The 17,808-nt window shown below is 41.2% G+C and overlaps 1 protein-coding gene across 2 annotated transcripts in view; it reads left to right on the forward strand.

Annotated features, from left to right (window-relative positions):
• The window catches only part of SIPA1L2 (signal induced proliferation associated 1 like 2), a 314,324-nt gene that overhangs the window by 88,511 nt on the left and 208,005 nt on the right, over positions 1-17,808 (forward strand). For both annotated transcript variants that reach the window (XM_089669771.1, XM_089669772.1), the window contains exons 3-4: positions 747-880; positions 14,497-14,685. In XM_089669771.1, the coding sequence (XP_089525897.1) occupies positions 747-880; positions 14,497-14,685 (323 nt within the window). The remainder of the gene's footprint in view (positions 1-746; positions 881-14,496; positions 14,686-17,808) is intronic.

Below are 17,808 nucleotides of genomic sequence, written 5' to 3' on the forward strand. Positions count from 1 at the left end.
TACACTATTATTTCCTTTATTCCATTACTTGGGAATAAAGTATTATTATTTACTAATGGTGGAAGCTCTTCCTTAGAAATCAGGAGGCAAGATCTTCAATGGTGGGAAATATTTTCAGTCTGTAATTAGGATTTAAGTGCCCCCAAGGGAAACTGCAATGCTTTAGTTCTTTTTTTTTTTTATTGCATTTCTTTATAGATGTTTGCAAATTCGATGTGTTATATTATTTTTGTAATTCTTCGTATAATGACTTTATTTTTCAAAAAAAAACTTTCTTATAGAATATATTCACAACACTTGGTTTGCAAAGCAAACTGGGTGCTGTGATAAGAAATCCCAACTGTATTTGCAAGTTTTTTGCCTTCCTGGGGGAATTTACATCACTGCTAGGAAAACCTGTGGAGTTGACTGATATTCAGGTCTAGTTTTTAGCAATAGAGTTGCACAGGGAGCCTTTATGAACCTCCTGCATTGTGCTCATCTTGTTGGCTGCAATTGGTAAATTAAAAATATATTCATATGCAATATCTAATATTTACCCGATAAAGCAACATTTTTATTTTTTGGTATTGAACATTATCTCTATCCTCTGCTGAATGGGTGTCTTGTATTACACTACATAGCCTTTCACCTACCTGGTATGTATTAAAACAGTGTGATACAGTGTTGCATCAATTTAAAACTTTCAGGTTCTTTTTATTTCCAAGCAGATTGCATATAAAACCAGACTATGTATTTGTTTCTAGAGCATCAAAATTACTTTGGAATAGATGAGCATTTGGGACCTGTAGCAGTCAGTATTCGCAGGGAGAAGGTTGAAGGTAATAGAGAAAAAGAAGTGTCTCCATTCTGCTACCGGATTGCTTTCCGAACCAGCGAGGTAATCTTTTTATTAAAACGTGTTTCTCTGCTTTCTTGGATAAATGTTTGCAGTGTTTGACCTTTGACTGGGTAAATGAATGGTGGGATCCATGAGTTTAAATTGCAGTTGGTCATGTGCATATATGAAAACCTTAAGTGGGAACAAATCATGGTGGGATTTATGCAAGAATATTAATATTTACTCTTAAGTTATTAGAACTGTTTACATTTACAGTGTCATTTTCTACATTTACCCCATTGTTTACCTTATTTAATTGTATTGTATGAACCTGACATGTTAGGTTGATAGTGAGGGTATCCCAACACCTGAAAATTCATCAAAATGTCAGATAAGGGAGCAATGTTGTTAAAGCAGTATTAAACCCACAGGCAAAAATGTAATATATTATGGTGAACCAATCCTTAAGTGCGGTGAAAGCATTCCTTTTTTTTTTTTTTTTTTAACATTTTTTTCCTTTTATTTTCATCTGGTGATCCAGCCAGTAACACTCTACATGTTTTAGGATGTCTCCACTCTGGATGGAGGAGCAACAGAGACACCATTGGATAGCAGGATTGCATTGTCAGTCTGGAAAGAGTGGTAAATGCACTAGAAGATTTAGATAGACTTGACCAATAAATTAAAGCAGAACTTTAGTTAACAATTTTTAAGCAGATACTGCAACATTTTGGCAGGATAACCAGAGAAAATAATTTAAAATAAAGCCTAAAAGAAGAAAAGGTACGCAGCCAGCACCTCTAGGAATTGGTAAGCTGCAATGTAATACATTATTCTTTTCAGTTTTAATACCACTTTAACCAGTTGCCGACCGCAGATAGCCGAATGACGGCTACACTGCGGCCGGCCAGTTCTGGGAGGGCGTCATATGACGTCCTCCCAGAACGCTGTCTCCTGCGCGCCCCCTGGGATCTCTGTGCGGACACAGCTGATCACGTGATGTGGTAAAAGGCCAATCACAGCAGCTTTTACCACGTGATCAGCCGTGACACGCTGATCACATGGAAATGCAATTGCAGCTTCTCGGCTGCACTTTCCTCACGCTGTCAGAACGTGGGGAAAGTACTGCCGAGAACCAGCAGTTGTCAGAGCAGGGATCGGCACCGATCATCAGGGCACTGATGATCAGTGCCCTGATGATCGGTGCCCAGCAGTGCCACCCACCAGTTCCTCCCACCTGTGCCCAGCAGTGGCGCCCACAAGTGCCCAGCGGTGCCACCCACCAGTGCCAAGCAGTGCCACCTACATGTGCCCATCAGTGCCACCCACCTGTGTCACCCAACTCTGCCCATCAGTGCCACCCCCTTGTGCCCATCAGTGCCACCCACCTCTGCCCATCAGTGCCACCCACCTGTGCCACCCACCTGTGCCCATCAGTGCCACCCATCAGTGCAGTGCTGCCAGTCAGTGCCCAGCAGTTGCGCCAGTCAGTGCCCAACAGTGGCGCCAGTCAGTGCCAAGCAGTGCCGCCAGTCAGTGCCGCCTATCACTGCTGACTATAAGTACCCATCATCAGTGCCGCCTATCAGTTCCACCTATCAGTGCCGCCTATCCGTGCCACCTCATTAGTACTGCCTATCAGTGCCCTTCAGTGCTGCCTATCAGTGCCCATCAGTGCTGCCTATCAGGGCCCATCAGTGCTGCCTATCAGTGCAGCCTCATCAACGCACATCAGTAAAGGAGAAAAATTACCTGTTTGCAAAATTTTATAATAGAAACAAAGAAATCTTTTTTTTTTTTTTTCAAATTTTTTGCTCTTTTTTTGTTTATAGCGCAAAAAAAAAACCCCCAGCGGCAAGTAAATACCACCAAAAGAAAGCTCTATTTGTGAGAAAAAAATTATAAAAATTTCATATGGGTACAATGTTGCAAGACCACGCAATTGTCATTCAAAGTGTGACAGCGCTGAAAGCTGAAAATTGGCCTGGGCAGGAAGGGGGTAGAAGTGCCCAGTAGGCAAGTGGTTAAAGATGAACTAAACTCTGCAAGCTGTGCCCAAAGTAGGCAGACAAGAGGCTAAGAAATAGTCACCAGCATTGCCTATGGTCTCGCTTTTGGAGGTGGCCGTCTTAGTAGAGGGTGGACTTTTGCTACCTCATTTACGAGCCTCCAGCAAGGAGAATATCGAGCAGCACAATAGTGAGATCAATAACATTTACTCTGTGATCAAGCCTGTACTGAATAAAATGTTAGGGAGGGTGGTTTTGGGCATGGCAGAAGTGTGCTATTTCCAGTTTTAATAAAGTTGGATGTAAACTGATGTCATCAGTGTATGACTTCCTGCTTTTCTATTATAGTAAATCTTAATTTTTGAGTTCAGTTCAAGTTTAAGAGGTACATACAACATCATGGCTCTGTTATGTGGCACTGTTATGCACTCTTAGAAGCTAAGAGCCAAGAGAAAATGAGTAGGAAATTGACGTGGTTACAAATAGCATCCAGTCAAAATTCTTATTATCTTCTTATTTAGTTTTACATATAATAAAAAGACAAGCCTTCCTAAATTAGAGGTTATAGTTGGATTGATCTTTCTTTCCCATCATCACAATTCAGTATCTTCATGGTCACTGCTGGCATTTCTGTCAGACATAGAGTGGATTCATTGTTATCCCCAATAGGCAGCTTAGAGAACATCTCTATCCTCCTCTCCAACATCCACAAAATGACCTTGTCTTCTTCCATTCTGCTTATTAAGGCCCCAACAGCAGCACTGAGATTTGTGTTCTTCCTCAGCTTTATGCAGTAATGGCAGTGCTTGACAAATACATATTGAGATACACATATACAGCAATACCAGATAACAGCTAGGCTACATAGCATCTGTAAGGAGAGGAAGGAGGACAAGCCTGGCAAGGAGTGCAGCATATGATGCTCTGTGTCACACTTTGGGAATCTGTGAAATTTAGCTCTTCCAGGTCTGCCTCCGCCTGGTCCCTTATGAAGAAAAGCTGCACTTTATGTAGAACGCAGGGCATATTAGGATCAGTAGCAATCTTATTTCCCTCCCTTTCATATACACTAGTTTACAGATCTCTTCTCTTACCCTTCGTTTTGGTATTTAATGTACTTACTGGAAGTGTAAACATAAATCCACTTTATATTTTTTATGTATTTGTAGAAGTCACATTTTTGTGAATTTCAGTTGTATTCTTTTAATTTATATATATTTTTTATGTTATGTACTCAGCTTGGGTGTTTATTCATAATATTATTCTGAAAACTGAGAACCAAGTCTTTTTTCCTAAGGAATTTGAGACTTTAGGTCACTTTTTGAAGATAGTGTCTAGATTTCCCCCATGCTCCTTGTGTTCCAGTATCCAAGATGCAGGAGACTTTCTTTGTAAACTAGAATTTAAGAGACACCTAAGTGCCAAAGCAGCTCCAAAAATAGCACAGTGTGTGTTGGTGTGTCGCAAAACCCCTAGGAGTGTTGCCAACCTACCAGATTGAACTTCACTGACACAACACCCAAATTTTACTGGCACAGCCAAGTATTTTAAAAGCAGGCATTTCCAAAAGTAAAAAAAAATTGTTTTAAGTACAAATTTCGGTATTTAGTCTACAAACAAATACAATATGCAATTAGTAATGTGATTGCAAAAAACATATTTCTTATTTTATTTTCGATACTAAGTAAGTAACTCAGGGAGAGGACTCAGGAGGGCAATAAATTAGAATGGGCAGTCACACACACATGAAATTGACTCACAGTGATACTGACAGCAGTGTACAGCAGCACAGATGATGATGACACCTCACCAACATGCCGTGTCCCCTCCAGAGTCACAGTGGTAGTCTCTTTCCACACCAGGTGGCCCCTTCAGTCCACTCCAGTCCAAACAGCACCATTCCCGGTTTGTTTTGCTCCCATCCCGCAGACCCACACACGAGGCTTCAGCTGTTTTGCTTGGTTCCCTTGCACCATGACATAAAATGGCATGCTCAGGCACCACCTCTGCCAGACCTGCCCCCCACCAGTGCCACCCAAACACACTGTAACAGGCACTCGGATGGTCTGGTCCGAACCGAACGTCATATTTTTAACTGGCAACTGTTTCCTGTCACTAGCAGGAGAAAAGTGACCATATTTTACTGGCTGCCAGTAAAAATACGGTTGGCAACACTGACCCCGAGGCATTCTTTGGAAGTTCCTAGTAGGCTTATGGTACCCTTTAGAGCAGGGGTAGGCAACCTTTAAGAGGTGGATAATTGACTGAACAACATAGAAGTCATCAAAGATTACCAAGGTAAAAGGCCATTTTTTTTAATAAAAAGAAATGAACTAGCAAGGCCCCCATAAAAGTAAGGACGGCATGAATAAAACATAGAAAACTATAATACAACAAATGTTACTGTAAAAAATATAAACTTGGCCTACCGTAAAAGTCAACTTTAGTAAGGAATCTTGCATTCACATTTTTTTTCATGTATGGAGAGTCATTGGTCACACCACAAGTTTGTTGCAGGACTTCTGGTAGTGCAGGCTGACATGCTTCATTAATTTCAGACCTGGCTGGTCTCAATTCTGGCTTGGCTGTCTAGTTTGAGTTCTGGCCCAACTGGCTAGGTTGAGTTCTGGTCAATGTAAGTAGTATGTAAAGCAGTGTAGAGAGGCCAGTAGAATGTATTGCAGTGTACAGGGATCATTAGTATTTAAGGCAGTATACAGGAGTTAACAGTTTCTAGAGCTCAGTACAGGGGTCATGAGTATGTAGGGCAACGCACAAAGGCCAGTAGTTTGTAGGGTAGAGTACATGGGGTCTGTAGCTTGTAGGGCAGTGTACAGAAGTCAGTAGTTTGTAAGACAGAGTACAGAGGTCAGCAGTTTATGGCGAGATTATAGGGGATATCAAGGCAGAGTACAGGGGTCTGAATAAATAATAGGCAACACACCACACAGCTAACTTTTCAAGTTTCATGTAAAGACATAACAGTAAGTTGTAGTACATGCACAGGATCTCTCCACAGTTCCTCTGTATAGACAAAGGCAAATTCTCTGCTATAAGCATCATATACTGTAAATACATTTTCATTAGAACAGGGAGGAAATCCAAGCTAAAAGTGCAACAACATCAATACACGTGGATAGATAGCAGAAATTCTCTTCAGCTGGCATGCAGGAACTCGTGATCAGGTGGAGGTAGGAATCACAACATTTTTGTGTACAAAACCCCTATGTCAAGTGAAATCCACCTTATACGTCACTGTACAGAGGTCATTAGTTTGCAGGGCAGAGTAAAGAGATCAGTAGTTTGTAAGGGAGATTAAAGGTGTCAGCAGGGTAGAGAGGCATCAGCAGGGGAGAGGACAAGCGTCAACAGGGCAGCTAACAAGGAGCTAATCCCCGCCGACCCTCCTCTCTTGTACATCCCATGCGATGTCACATACAAGCATCTGCAAGGCACAGGAGAGGAGGGCTGACAGGGATTAGCACAACACACTTAGGCAGGTTGCTTCCCTGTGCCGCTCTGCAGGTTGGGGTAGGTGGGGGAGGAGCACTTCAGATGGAGTGTCAGCAAGGCAGGGGCACAGTTTGCCCACCACTAGATGGATCATGATCAACAGTTCGCTGACCCCTGCTTAAAAGTATATAGGACTTATCATGTGGGATGAGTTTCCACTGGGCATCACACAATTCTGTATTGTAGCTTGCAATGTTGCTGGACATTGCTCTATAGGTTCTCACTCTGGAGGAACTTACCTTTGTGGATTTAATTTCTACTGAATGTTTCTCCATAGGTTTTATTATTCTTAGATATAACTTCTTCATAGGTTCAGCTTCTGTTGGGTATCATCTTACTGGTTATAATTTTACTAGGCATTTCTCTGTAGGGTTTGAACCTGTGGGCATATTTCTGGTATCATAACTGTTAATATTGTTTTTTATGAAACAAGTCTCATTATTATTTTGAACACCCACATTTTCTAATAAAACTGGAAGGTTTTATTAGAAATACATAGGTATGGTGATTGCATTAGTTTTCACTTTTTATATACTTGTTAATCTTGCCAGAAGTGCAGTGTCCTTGATGCTTCTTATGTGTTTAATAGAAAGCACAAAGAAGCTTATCTTTATTGTGTGAACTACTAGTTCCATCAACCCACCATTTAAATAAAGAAGACCAAAGGCAGAAGTGTCTGGAGTCCAGCCTATGTGACAGCCAAGGCTGTCCTTAGACATAGTGGAGAAAAATGTGCAGATCTGAAGGGACAAGAAGTGTGTTCTTCACAGGAGTATTAGGTGAAATAAAGGAAGAAAAGCCTGTATAACAAAAGCTAATGTAGCCATTAAACAAATGCCAGTGAAATCAATTTTGTATTGTTTCAAAAACATGAGTTGTATTTTTAAATGCAGCTAGTATAAACCAAATACCAAAATTTGACTTTAACTGTGTCTCCTGTAATTTCCTGTACAAGAGCATTTAGACAGGGAAAGGGAGGGGCAGCACTTGGGTCAGTCAGGTGTCTTATTTGCACATGTGCTAACAAGGAGAATACTGACATGAGTAGAGTTCAGATAAGTGGCCTATTTATTCTCTTGCTGCCTTTTACTGTCCAGTCACAATCTGGGGACAGCTGGATGACATAGCTGTGTTGCTAAGCTGCAGTAGAGAGCATTCAGGTCATCAGGCAGGCAGATCAGACGTATACAGTGGGGGAAAATAATTATTTGAACTCCTTAAGATTTTGTAAGTTTGCACACTTACAAAGAAATTAAGGGTCTATAATTTTTTTTATCATAGGTGTATTTTAAATGATAGAGACAGAATATCAACCAAAATCCAGAAAAACACATGACACAAATGTTATAAATTGAGGTGCAGTTCAGTGAGTAAAATAATTATTTGATAGAAAAAACCTCCTGCGCTAAAATGGGGCCCTATCACTATAGCTGCTGACACTAACCTCTTACCAATGTGAGTCAATAAATAATATATATAAACAGTACAGCGCAAAAAATAATATAAATGCATAAACAGAATAAATAAATAATATAAATTAGTGCAAACAACCCCCCAATGTGCAAAGGGGTAAAACTTCTATAAATTGCAACACGTGTATTCCCTGCGGGAATAATAAAAGTGCCAAAGTGGTATGCCAAAACTCAATAAATCTAAAGTCGCTCAAATGTGATATATGCAAACGCACAATATAAAATGTCCATATACCGTGATCCAAACACAATATTCATGCAGGTGATGCTAGGTGTTCACACTGTGCAAATCCTTAGGTGGCTAAAGTGGCCCCTCACCTCCTTAAATCGACCCTACAGGGTCAGCTCGCTTAGGATGTAAACCCCTCTGATAGGTAACAGGATCCTCTCCAGAGTCCTCCAGTCCTTGCATGTACCACTCTGTCAGCAACCTCCTCTCCGGATCATATACAAATAAAGAGCCTCCATAGTGTAAAACTGCAATTTATTTGAATAAAACCAATATAAAATGTGCCCACTCACATGTATATTCTCCTTTCACATGGCTCTATACCTCATGCTATAAATGCATTGCATGGGTATTAATACAGGGATTTCAAATATGGCCCCCACGCCGGAAGTGACATCACCGCGCACCCAGAAATCCTCCTCGCGTACCCTGAGGAAGTCGCGTGTCCAGTGTGACGCAACGCGTCGGTATGCAAGGAGGATTTCCAGGTGCGCGGTGACATCACTTCCGGCGTGGGGGCCATATTTGAAATCCCTGTATTAATACCCATGCACTGTATATTTAGCTGTTTGCCTGGAGTTCAATTTCATCTTGTGATATGTATCTTTCTGGGTATGGTTTCACCAATGCACTATTTCTCTTTAAACTTTTCCATTACCTGCTATCCTGCATTTCACATCGTGTTGCAACTTTCTCTTCCATTAGACTTCTGTTCCGTTGTGTGGATTGTCTTCATCACAGCTTTTTTATCTGTACCTGTGTGTGTTCTGCAAACTTGTTTGATATGTAGCACCCTCCTAGTCAGGTGCTAGGATGTGTATAGTTAGGTTAAGCATAGCTGTGTTTCTCTACTTACCAGAGAGGCTGTCCGATAAATTCAGTGTGGCATTCTGTTTAACAGAGTGCTATGACTGATTAGTTAGGTCTGCTCATTCTGCTCTGGTTCTATTGGAGTTTTTCTTAGTTCTGCCCTCCTTTAGGAAGCTATGAGAGCCTTCCAGAACATGGGCAGGGGCTAGGCAAAGGAACAGCATAAATATGGATGCAGCCTTGGCCAATTGCAGGAGAAGGCAGTCCCATTGCATTCTGGGGTAATGGTATTTGTATTCTGAGAGCACATGGGTTCAGTGTTGGGAGTGGATTGCACCAATCCAGGTTGGAGGCAGCATGCCTCGCCTAGTGCATGCTGCCTCATGGTGGCCTCAGGTGGGTCGACCTGAGGGCCTGAAGCTGGAGAGAGTGACCCTGGTTTTGCAGAAAGCTGACTGAAGGTAGTTCTCTGCCAAAGTTCTGTCATGTATCATTGGAGGGTTTCGCTGGAAATATTGGAAGAAGGCAACCATTCTATCCTTGGGCCTTGTGAGTACTGACATTGAGGAACTTGGGGACGCTGTGTGCTTACTACCTTCCCTGGGATTTGATAGTCAGCATGGGTCTGAAAAAAAGGGAACACTGGCTAGTGTTCTGAAGAGCTTGTCCAAGTTCTGCTACTGCAAAGGACTTTTCTTAGCTGCGTAACCTTTGGGCTGTTGTAACTGGCTTATACTTGTGGAGCTCAGCCCTGTAACTACTACTACTGCTAAAGGGACGTTGCTCACTCCTAAACTACTTCTGTTTATCTTTCTCCTGCCTCAGCTGTCTGCCTGTTATGACTTTTGCCACCTACATTACCTGGGTCTGCAGCCATTTGAATACTGCCTTACTTGTAATTTGTGGATTTACTTAGGTGTCCTGTCTTTTTTTTCAGCTGCCACATGTAGGTCATACCTGAGGGCTGAGTGTTGTTGAAGCCCACATCTACTTAAAGCAGTCCCTGGAAAGCCCAATCACTATATAGAAGTTGTACCCTGGGGATCAAAAGCCTACTAGAGATGTCATAGTGCATCCATTACATTTTTGACATTTTGGTGAGGCCCCAGGAGTCTTTAACTCCCTTTTTGCTCCCTTTAAAAATTTCATTAGATGAGAAAAAGGTACAATTCTTTGACAGAAAAGGTCTTTGTGTCATGGCCACCAGCAGCAGAAGATGACAATGATGTGCAATAGTTTGACATTTTGAATAAGAAATGGATGACTAAGGAGGATAACTGATTCCTTTTTATTGGCAACAAGGCTAATATCAATATAATATCCAATTTTGCTCCCTATCTGGGCCTTTCAGACTCCAAATGTGTCTTTCCTTAGTGCCTTACTTACAACATGCCTTTGTTGTAACTATGTACTTATCTTTCATAATTTACCGTTTGAGACTGATCAGCAGTAAACATGTAAAACACTTTTTTTGATAAACGGTAAATCTGAGTCTAAGCAAAAACAGCTTTACCGATACTAAACCTTCAGGCTGATGTATGATGATACTTGAGACTAACCAATGACAATGTACTGTATGAGTAAGAAGATGTCTGATGCATGTTATGGAACATAAACGTATGCAATTAGAAGTTACAGGACAGTAAAATGACATAAAGTAGAAACAGTCCTAAACAGTATAGGTTATATGAAATTATATATCTTTAATAACAATTCTAGAAATACGCTGGTGGCTTCTGTAGCCCATACATTTAAAGCCTAACTAACTAAAAATCCTCCCACTGCAAGGGTCAAATGCTCGTTTACCTCTAGGGGATCAGGAAAAGCAGTTTTACTTACCTTATCCTCCATGCTGCAAGACTGGTCCCCGCAGCCTCGTCTCTCACTAAGGTCTGGTGTTCAGATGCCCTCTGCATTTCCCTGAATTGGATGTTAGGACGACAAGGTCCACTTCCAGAGCATCGGGGAGTACCATCTGCCAAGGGAACAGAGGATCAGATAAGTAAAATTGTTCTTCCCATCCTCTAGACATAAACAAACATTTAACCCTTGCAGTGTGGGGCATCTCACTACAATGAAAGAGCTGTACTTTTTCCAGGAGTTGGGTTGTAAGTTATATATTCAAATTCGTGCAGCACTAAAAGAAAACGTACTCTTCACAAAACAGGGAGCAATTTGGAAATGTGTTACAGAAAAATATGTCCACTTAGGGCAGTGTTTCTCAACTCCAGTCCTCATGGACCCCCAACAGGTCATGTTTTCAGGATTTCCCTCAGATGAAACAGCTCTGGTAATTACTAAGGCAGTGAAACTGATCAAATCACCTGTGCAAAATAATGGAAATCCTGAAAACATGACCTGTTGGGGGTCCATGAGGACTGGAGTTGAGAAACACTGACTTAGGGAAAGGTGCAGGGAACAAATTGGCAACCAGGAGGGTTGGACCAATTTTATTCCTTATAAAATCACACTACCGTACTCAATGTCTCTAAACCTATTTCGTATGAACTACTTCACAACTTTTTAAATTTAATTTAAAAGAATGTATCCCTTGACAAATAATACAAAGATAACAATGGTAAATGAGAAGCTTCCTCTGCCTTTGTGAGTTTCTTTCAACTATCCAGATATGGGCAAATTACTTGTATAATAAAAAGATAGTGAGCACTCCTAAAACAGCTGCTAAAACACCAAAAGGTAACAAAAAAAAACCCTTCAATATAAATAACAAGATAAAGGTGTAGCGCTAAAGGATAAATATTGGTAAAAAATATATATATAGAATTTATAATAAATAGTAATCAATAATAGGCTGTCCAAAATATATAATAAAATGAATGTCCACATGTAAAGTTCACATGTAAATAAATAAATAAATATAAATCCCAGGATATAATCGGCAGCAGATTGACTTGTGACTCCAACCAATAGTTAAAGTGCGCACTCACCGGAAGCGCATGGATAATGCGCATATAATATAAACCCTCAAGGTAAGCAGGATATTCAGGTGAACTTTTCCTCTATGGTGCAGTCATCAAGTCGTTGGGAATAGTAAAGAAATCTGCTGAATCCAGAGGTCCCCTTAAAGATGGATTAGGTGCTCAGCCTGAGTACAGGGCTCCTTTTCCTCTGGTCACACTTGTAGCTCTGGGGTAACCTGTAGGCTTAATAGCGCCATGAAGGAGCCACAAAACAGGTGCCCATAGTGTAGTAGGTTCAGTGAACTTTTATTGAAAGACAGTAAATTGAGCAGGGTATAATAACATCCATATAAAATTACCCTCAGTTAAAATGGCCACCGGGTTTCCTCCTAGCTCCGGCGGCCGTGATGTCACATGCTGTCTGGTTCCTCCTGAGGCCTTTCGTGCAATGGCACTTCATCAGAGGGATGAATGTATTGACTAACCATATAAGAACATGGTAAATGCTAGGGGGTAGGTTCTGGTTAGACACCACCTTGGCCCATGGCAAGCCCTAGGGATTTGTGAAGTTCATGAATCTTGAACTTTTGGTGAAAAACATTTTAGTTCATCACCAGAATTATGGTACAAACTATAATGCAGCAAATAGCCTTTGTCATTGTTCAGCCGAGTCAAAGAAGCTAATTATTTGAAAGAACAGATAATTCTGTCCCCTTTCTATAAAAGAGTGGGCTCACAGCAGTCATATTGGCAGTGTATGTTGGAGTTGTTAATGAGAGCTGGCAATTCTATGTAGGGGGAGGGTTTTTTTTTAATTTTTTAATTTTGGCATGGGTACATGTTCCTTTTTGGCAGTGCCCGACTTCCAGTGCCTTTTGTTTCACAATGCCATGCTTAATAGTCATAAAAATTGCAAAATTAAATAATAAACGTTCAAACTTTTAAGTAAGATTCATGCAATTCTTTGCAAATTGAACCCAGATACATTTGCTCATACTTCGTAAATACACTAGTACAATCCAACTGGTTTCACTTGAGGGACCTCTTATAACTGCTCCAAAGTACATAACTGTTTCATCCACCTTATATACTTAGACTAAAATCAGAGAACAAAATAACGATCTTTAAAACAAGCAGTTTAATTACTTGCAAATTAGCACAGTATAGCTTTTCTAATCAAGGACAAAGACCTTTCTAAGCCTCCTGGAAACTTGCCTCTTGTTTTCACAACATTTCTTCTCATATATTACACTCCTGTGTAATTAAAAGGGAAACTGATTATCCACACATAAGTTGTTGGAAGGCTGGACTGATCTCTGGAAAACTGTAACTAAATGCTCAATAAATACACTTATTTAATCAACGTGCAAGGTTTTTTAATGATATGGTTGCGTGTACATTCAGGTATATCCCATGTAAATGTAAAATACCATAACCAGTAATAACAATATTCACAATTCAGTGGAGCTTACATACAACTAAAATCTACATATGTTATAAATATGTACCAAAAGTAAAATTTAGTTGTAGTTCCAAAACAAACCCTGTTACCCCATCTTCCTAAAACTATACAGTTTTTACAAATGATATGAAAATTGATTGTGTCTGAATACATTTAAGCATGAGAAGACAACTGTCCCGTCTAAGGAGGAGTGGTTTAAAGCTTGATCACTTATGAGGATACAGTAATCTCCACTACAACCAAAAAGTAATTAACCTGATTTAACCTGCAGATCAGTTAGACTGCATATGGTCAGTTTATTATGGTTCCAGGTTGTGTTCGGAGTTTGTTGTTTCCAACTTGTTTCTAAATGTATGTGTGTTCCCACAGTGTCTTTTCCAGTATGCACACACACAAACACTATATAAATATATATATTCATATTGTGTCTAAAGGCTTCAGCTTATAAATGTTTGTTCATGGTCTGTATCTGAAGTCATTTTTTTTAGTTATGGATGGAGCATGGAAGAGTTTGAACTTTCTGTTTATGCCCGCATTGGGGCAATTCACCTTCTCTAATTGTACTGATGACTATTGTTTTTGAGGCAAAAATAAATTAGAAATGCACATTTTTTTGGTTGTCATCTGAAAAGAGGTAAGGTTAATCTCCCTGTGGAGATACCTGTGAAAACTGTTGAAGTGGGGATTTTTGCTCTGATTTCCTTTAGCTACCTGTTGTGCCTATGGCACACGAAGTGAGGGAAGTTCTCACCAATGGAGCACAGAATAAATAAATTGATTAAAAAAGACAGGGTGTGTAATCAAAACGTGTGGCATTGATAACTAGATGGACTTTTGTCTTTTTTCAGCCAGACTAACTATGTAACTATGATAAATACAAGCAAATGAGTAATTGCACTGTATGTTCTTATGATGTTTTCTGCTGATGAGGAACTAGAAGTGTATAAACCGTTGCTTTTGAGATGAAGCTAGGGGTGGCTCATGTTATTAGGTAGAGTGTTACATGGCCTATATTATGTCTATTACTTAGTACATTTGTATGCTGTATATTTCTAAATGCATTGCTAAAATTCTTAAACTGTATCACGGATTGCCTTGAGTCATGTAATATTCATGAATGAATACATACCATCTTTTAGTCAACTGGCTTAGGCCAAGCTTCCCAACCAGTACAGTCTATAAACTAACATATTCATAAAAAATGTTCAGTGATTTACCGATACTAACATTTCTGCTATACACATCCCATCATCTTCACAGCTTACAACTCTCCGGGGGGCAGTTTTAGAAGATGCAGTACCATCAACAGCGAGGCATGGTTCAGCACGTGGCCTTCCTCACAAAGAAGTCCTTGAATATGTCATACCAGAGCTTAATGTGCAGTGCCTTCGACAAGCTCTGAACTCCCCAAAGGTCCCAGAGCAGCTGCTCAAACTTGATGAACAAGGGGTATGTCATGGCTAGATTTACTTACTTGTTTTGGTGTAAGAGTCCAAATGTAATTATCAGCTGGATCTTAGTATTTTGTGACCTTTTTTCTCTTACATGCATTGTTGAATACAAAAAAAAAGAAAATATAGCTAGTTTTACTCATCACGTTATCAAATCTCCATGATGCTGTCACAAGATGACATCCTTAAAGCAGTTCTAAAGGTTCATTTTTTTTTTTGGTGGAAAATAACAAACATGCTATACTTTCCTACTGTGCGCAGTGGTTTTGCACAGAGCAGCCTGGATCCTCCTCATCTCGGGCCCCTCGCAGGCTCTTCTGGCTTCTCACTCCTGTCAGGTGCCCCCATAGCAAGCTGCTTGCAATGGAGCCGCGGCTTGGCCCCGCCCCACCCCCTTTCTCTTCTCATTGGCTGACTGGCTAATATAATAGCATGGTGCAATAGTACTGTGGGAGCAATTTCTCCCATTCACTTCGAGTGTGTGGATGAGGGAATCGGATCTTTTTTTTGTTCAATCCATGTTCAAAGTTGCTTAACCTCCCTGGCGGTATGATTATTTCCGATTTTTGGTGCTGAAAGCGGTACCATTTTTTTGCATGGAAATATGTAGTTTTTTTATTGTAGACTGTAATTTTTAGGAATAACTCACTGAAATCTGTCCGAACAAGAGTCTAGTAAACATTCTGGATATGATAAAACTTGAAACACGAAATCATAAATTATAATTTAATTAATAATCATAAAAAATAATAATAAATTTAATTAAATAATATAATCAAACCAAAAACGCTGAAATTTGAAATACAGAGGCAAATTCGCACATCGTTTTCAGTGTATGATGACGAATTTCCCCACAAATCATTATCACTCAATTCTGCAAGTGGTTCTAATTTACTATCGCTGTTCTCTAGCTGGTCTAAAACCGCTTTTGACATAAAGGGATGCTTTTTGGACACCATGGACTTTTCTAAGTTTCCAGGCAGAAAGAACAGACAAAATGCAGGCAGGGCACAGGCCAAAGCAGTAGGGACAAAATATATGTGAAATGCATTGAAACAGCAATGTTTTACTATATAATAATCATTTTTAAAAAAATGACATTTTTTAAAAATTTCAAATTTGCCACCGGTTCCGGCGCCCGTACGTCCCAACGTCACAGGGACAGGAACACGGAAGCCGGATGCCGGCATCGGCTGGAGGAGATGGCTGAGGATGCTGCAGGGGACACATCGCGGGAGCGAAGGACAAGGTAAGCGCTGCAGGGACTCCCTGAGCAATGCTGCATGGTAAGCTCGAGTGTAGCTCGGGGTTACCACTCTTGGTACTGAAATTTTACCCCGAGCTACACTCGGGAATACCGCCAGGGAGGTTAAATCCCTTTCCTATTCTGATTTGTCATGTGATTGGATGATTAGCAATTTGTGTTACTAAGCAACTGATCAGGTGTATCTAATAAAGTGGCCAGTATCTCACAGAAGTGAGTACACCCCTCACATTTTTGTAAATATTTCATTATATCTTTTCATGTGACAACACTGAAGAAATTACACTTTGCTACAATGTAAATTAGTGAGTGTACAGCTTGTATAACAGTGTACATTTTCTGTCCTCTCAAAATAACTCAACCCACAGCCATTAATGTCTAAACCACTGGCAACACAAGTGAGTACACCCCTAAGTGAAAATGTCCAAATTGGGCCCAAAGTGTCAATATTTTGTGTGGCCACCATTGTTTTGCACTCCTTCATGACAACATCACAGAGCTGGTGGATGTTTGAGATCTTGCGCTTCTCTACCTTCCATTTGAGGATGTCCCACAGATGCTCAATAGGGTTTAGGTTTGGAGACATGCTTTGCCAGTCCATCACCTTTACCCTCAGCTTTTTTAGCAAGGCAGTGGTCATCATGGAGGTGTGTTTGGGGTCGTCATGTTGGAATACTGCCCTGCAGCCCATTCTCCGAAGGGAGGGGATCATGCTCTGCTTCAGTATATCACAGTACCTGTTGGCATTCTTGGTTCCCTCAATGAACTGTAGATCCCCAGTGATGGCAGCACTCATGCAGCCCCAGACCATGACACTCCCACCCAGTGGTGTATTTTGGTTTTGTGCTGCCCTAGGCAAGACTAAAATTGGGCACTCCCGCATCTAAATTTGTCCCAAACCTTCCTCCACCCCTTCATCTGTAAACGTCCTCTTTAGACTCCACCTCTTCCTATTATTGCTCCGCCCACTGACACCAATGTTGGGGCACTATTCCTCCCACTGACACCAATGATGGTGCCCCATCATTAGTGTAAGTGTGGGAGAAGTAGTGCCCCATCATTGGTGTCAGTTGGAGGAATAGTGCCCCATCATTGGTGTTAGTGGGAGGAATAGTGCCCCATCATTGGTGTCAGTGGGAGGAATAGTGCCCCATCATTGGTGTCAGTGGGAGGAAAAGTGCCCCATCATTGGTGTCAGTGGGAGGAATAGTGCCCCATCATTGGTGTCAGTGGGAGGAATAGTGCCCCATCATTGGTGTAAGTGGGAGGAATAGTTCTCCCTGTATTAGTGTCAGTGGAAGGAATAGTGCCCCATCATTGTTGTCAGTGGGAGTAGAAAATGTCTCATCATTGGTGTCAGTGGGAGGAAAAGTGTCCCCTCATTGGTGTCAGTGGGAGGAAAAGTGCCCCCTCATTGGTGTCAGTGGGAGGAAAAGTGCCCCCTCATTGGTGTCAGTGGGAGGAATAGTGCCCCCTCATTGGTGTCAGTGGGAGGAATAGTGCCCCCTCATTGGTGTCAGTGGGAGGAATAGTGCCCCCTCATTGGTGTCAGTGGGAGGAATAGTGCCCCATCATTGGTGTCAGTGGGAGGAATAGTGCCCCATCATTGGTGTCAGTGGGAGGAATAGTGCCCCATCATTGGTGTCAGTGGGAGGAATAGTGCCCCATCATTGGTGTCAGTGGGAGGAATAGTGCCCCCTCATTGGTGTCAGTGGGAGGAATAGTGCCCCCTCATTGGTGTCAGTGGGAGGAATAGTGCCCCCTCATTGGTGTCAGTGGGAGGAATAGTGCCCCCTCATTGGTGTCAGTGGGAGGAATAGTGCCCCATTATTGGTGTCAGTGGGAGGAATAGTGCCC

Source organism: Staurois parvus, unplaced genomic scaffold (genome assembly GCF_062004578.1).
Source record: "Staurois parvus isolate SC_StPar_1 unplaced genomic scaffold, SC_StPar_1.0 ptg000081l, whole genome shotgun sequence".
NCBI classification, from domain to species: domain Eukaryota; kingdom Metazoa; phylum Chordata; class Amphibia; order Anura; family Ranidae; genus Staurois; species Staurois parvus.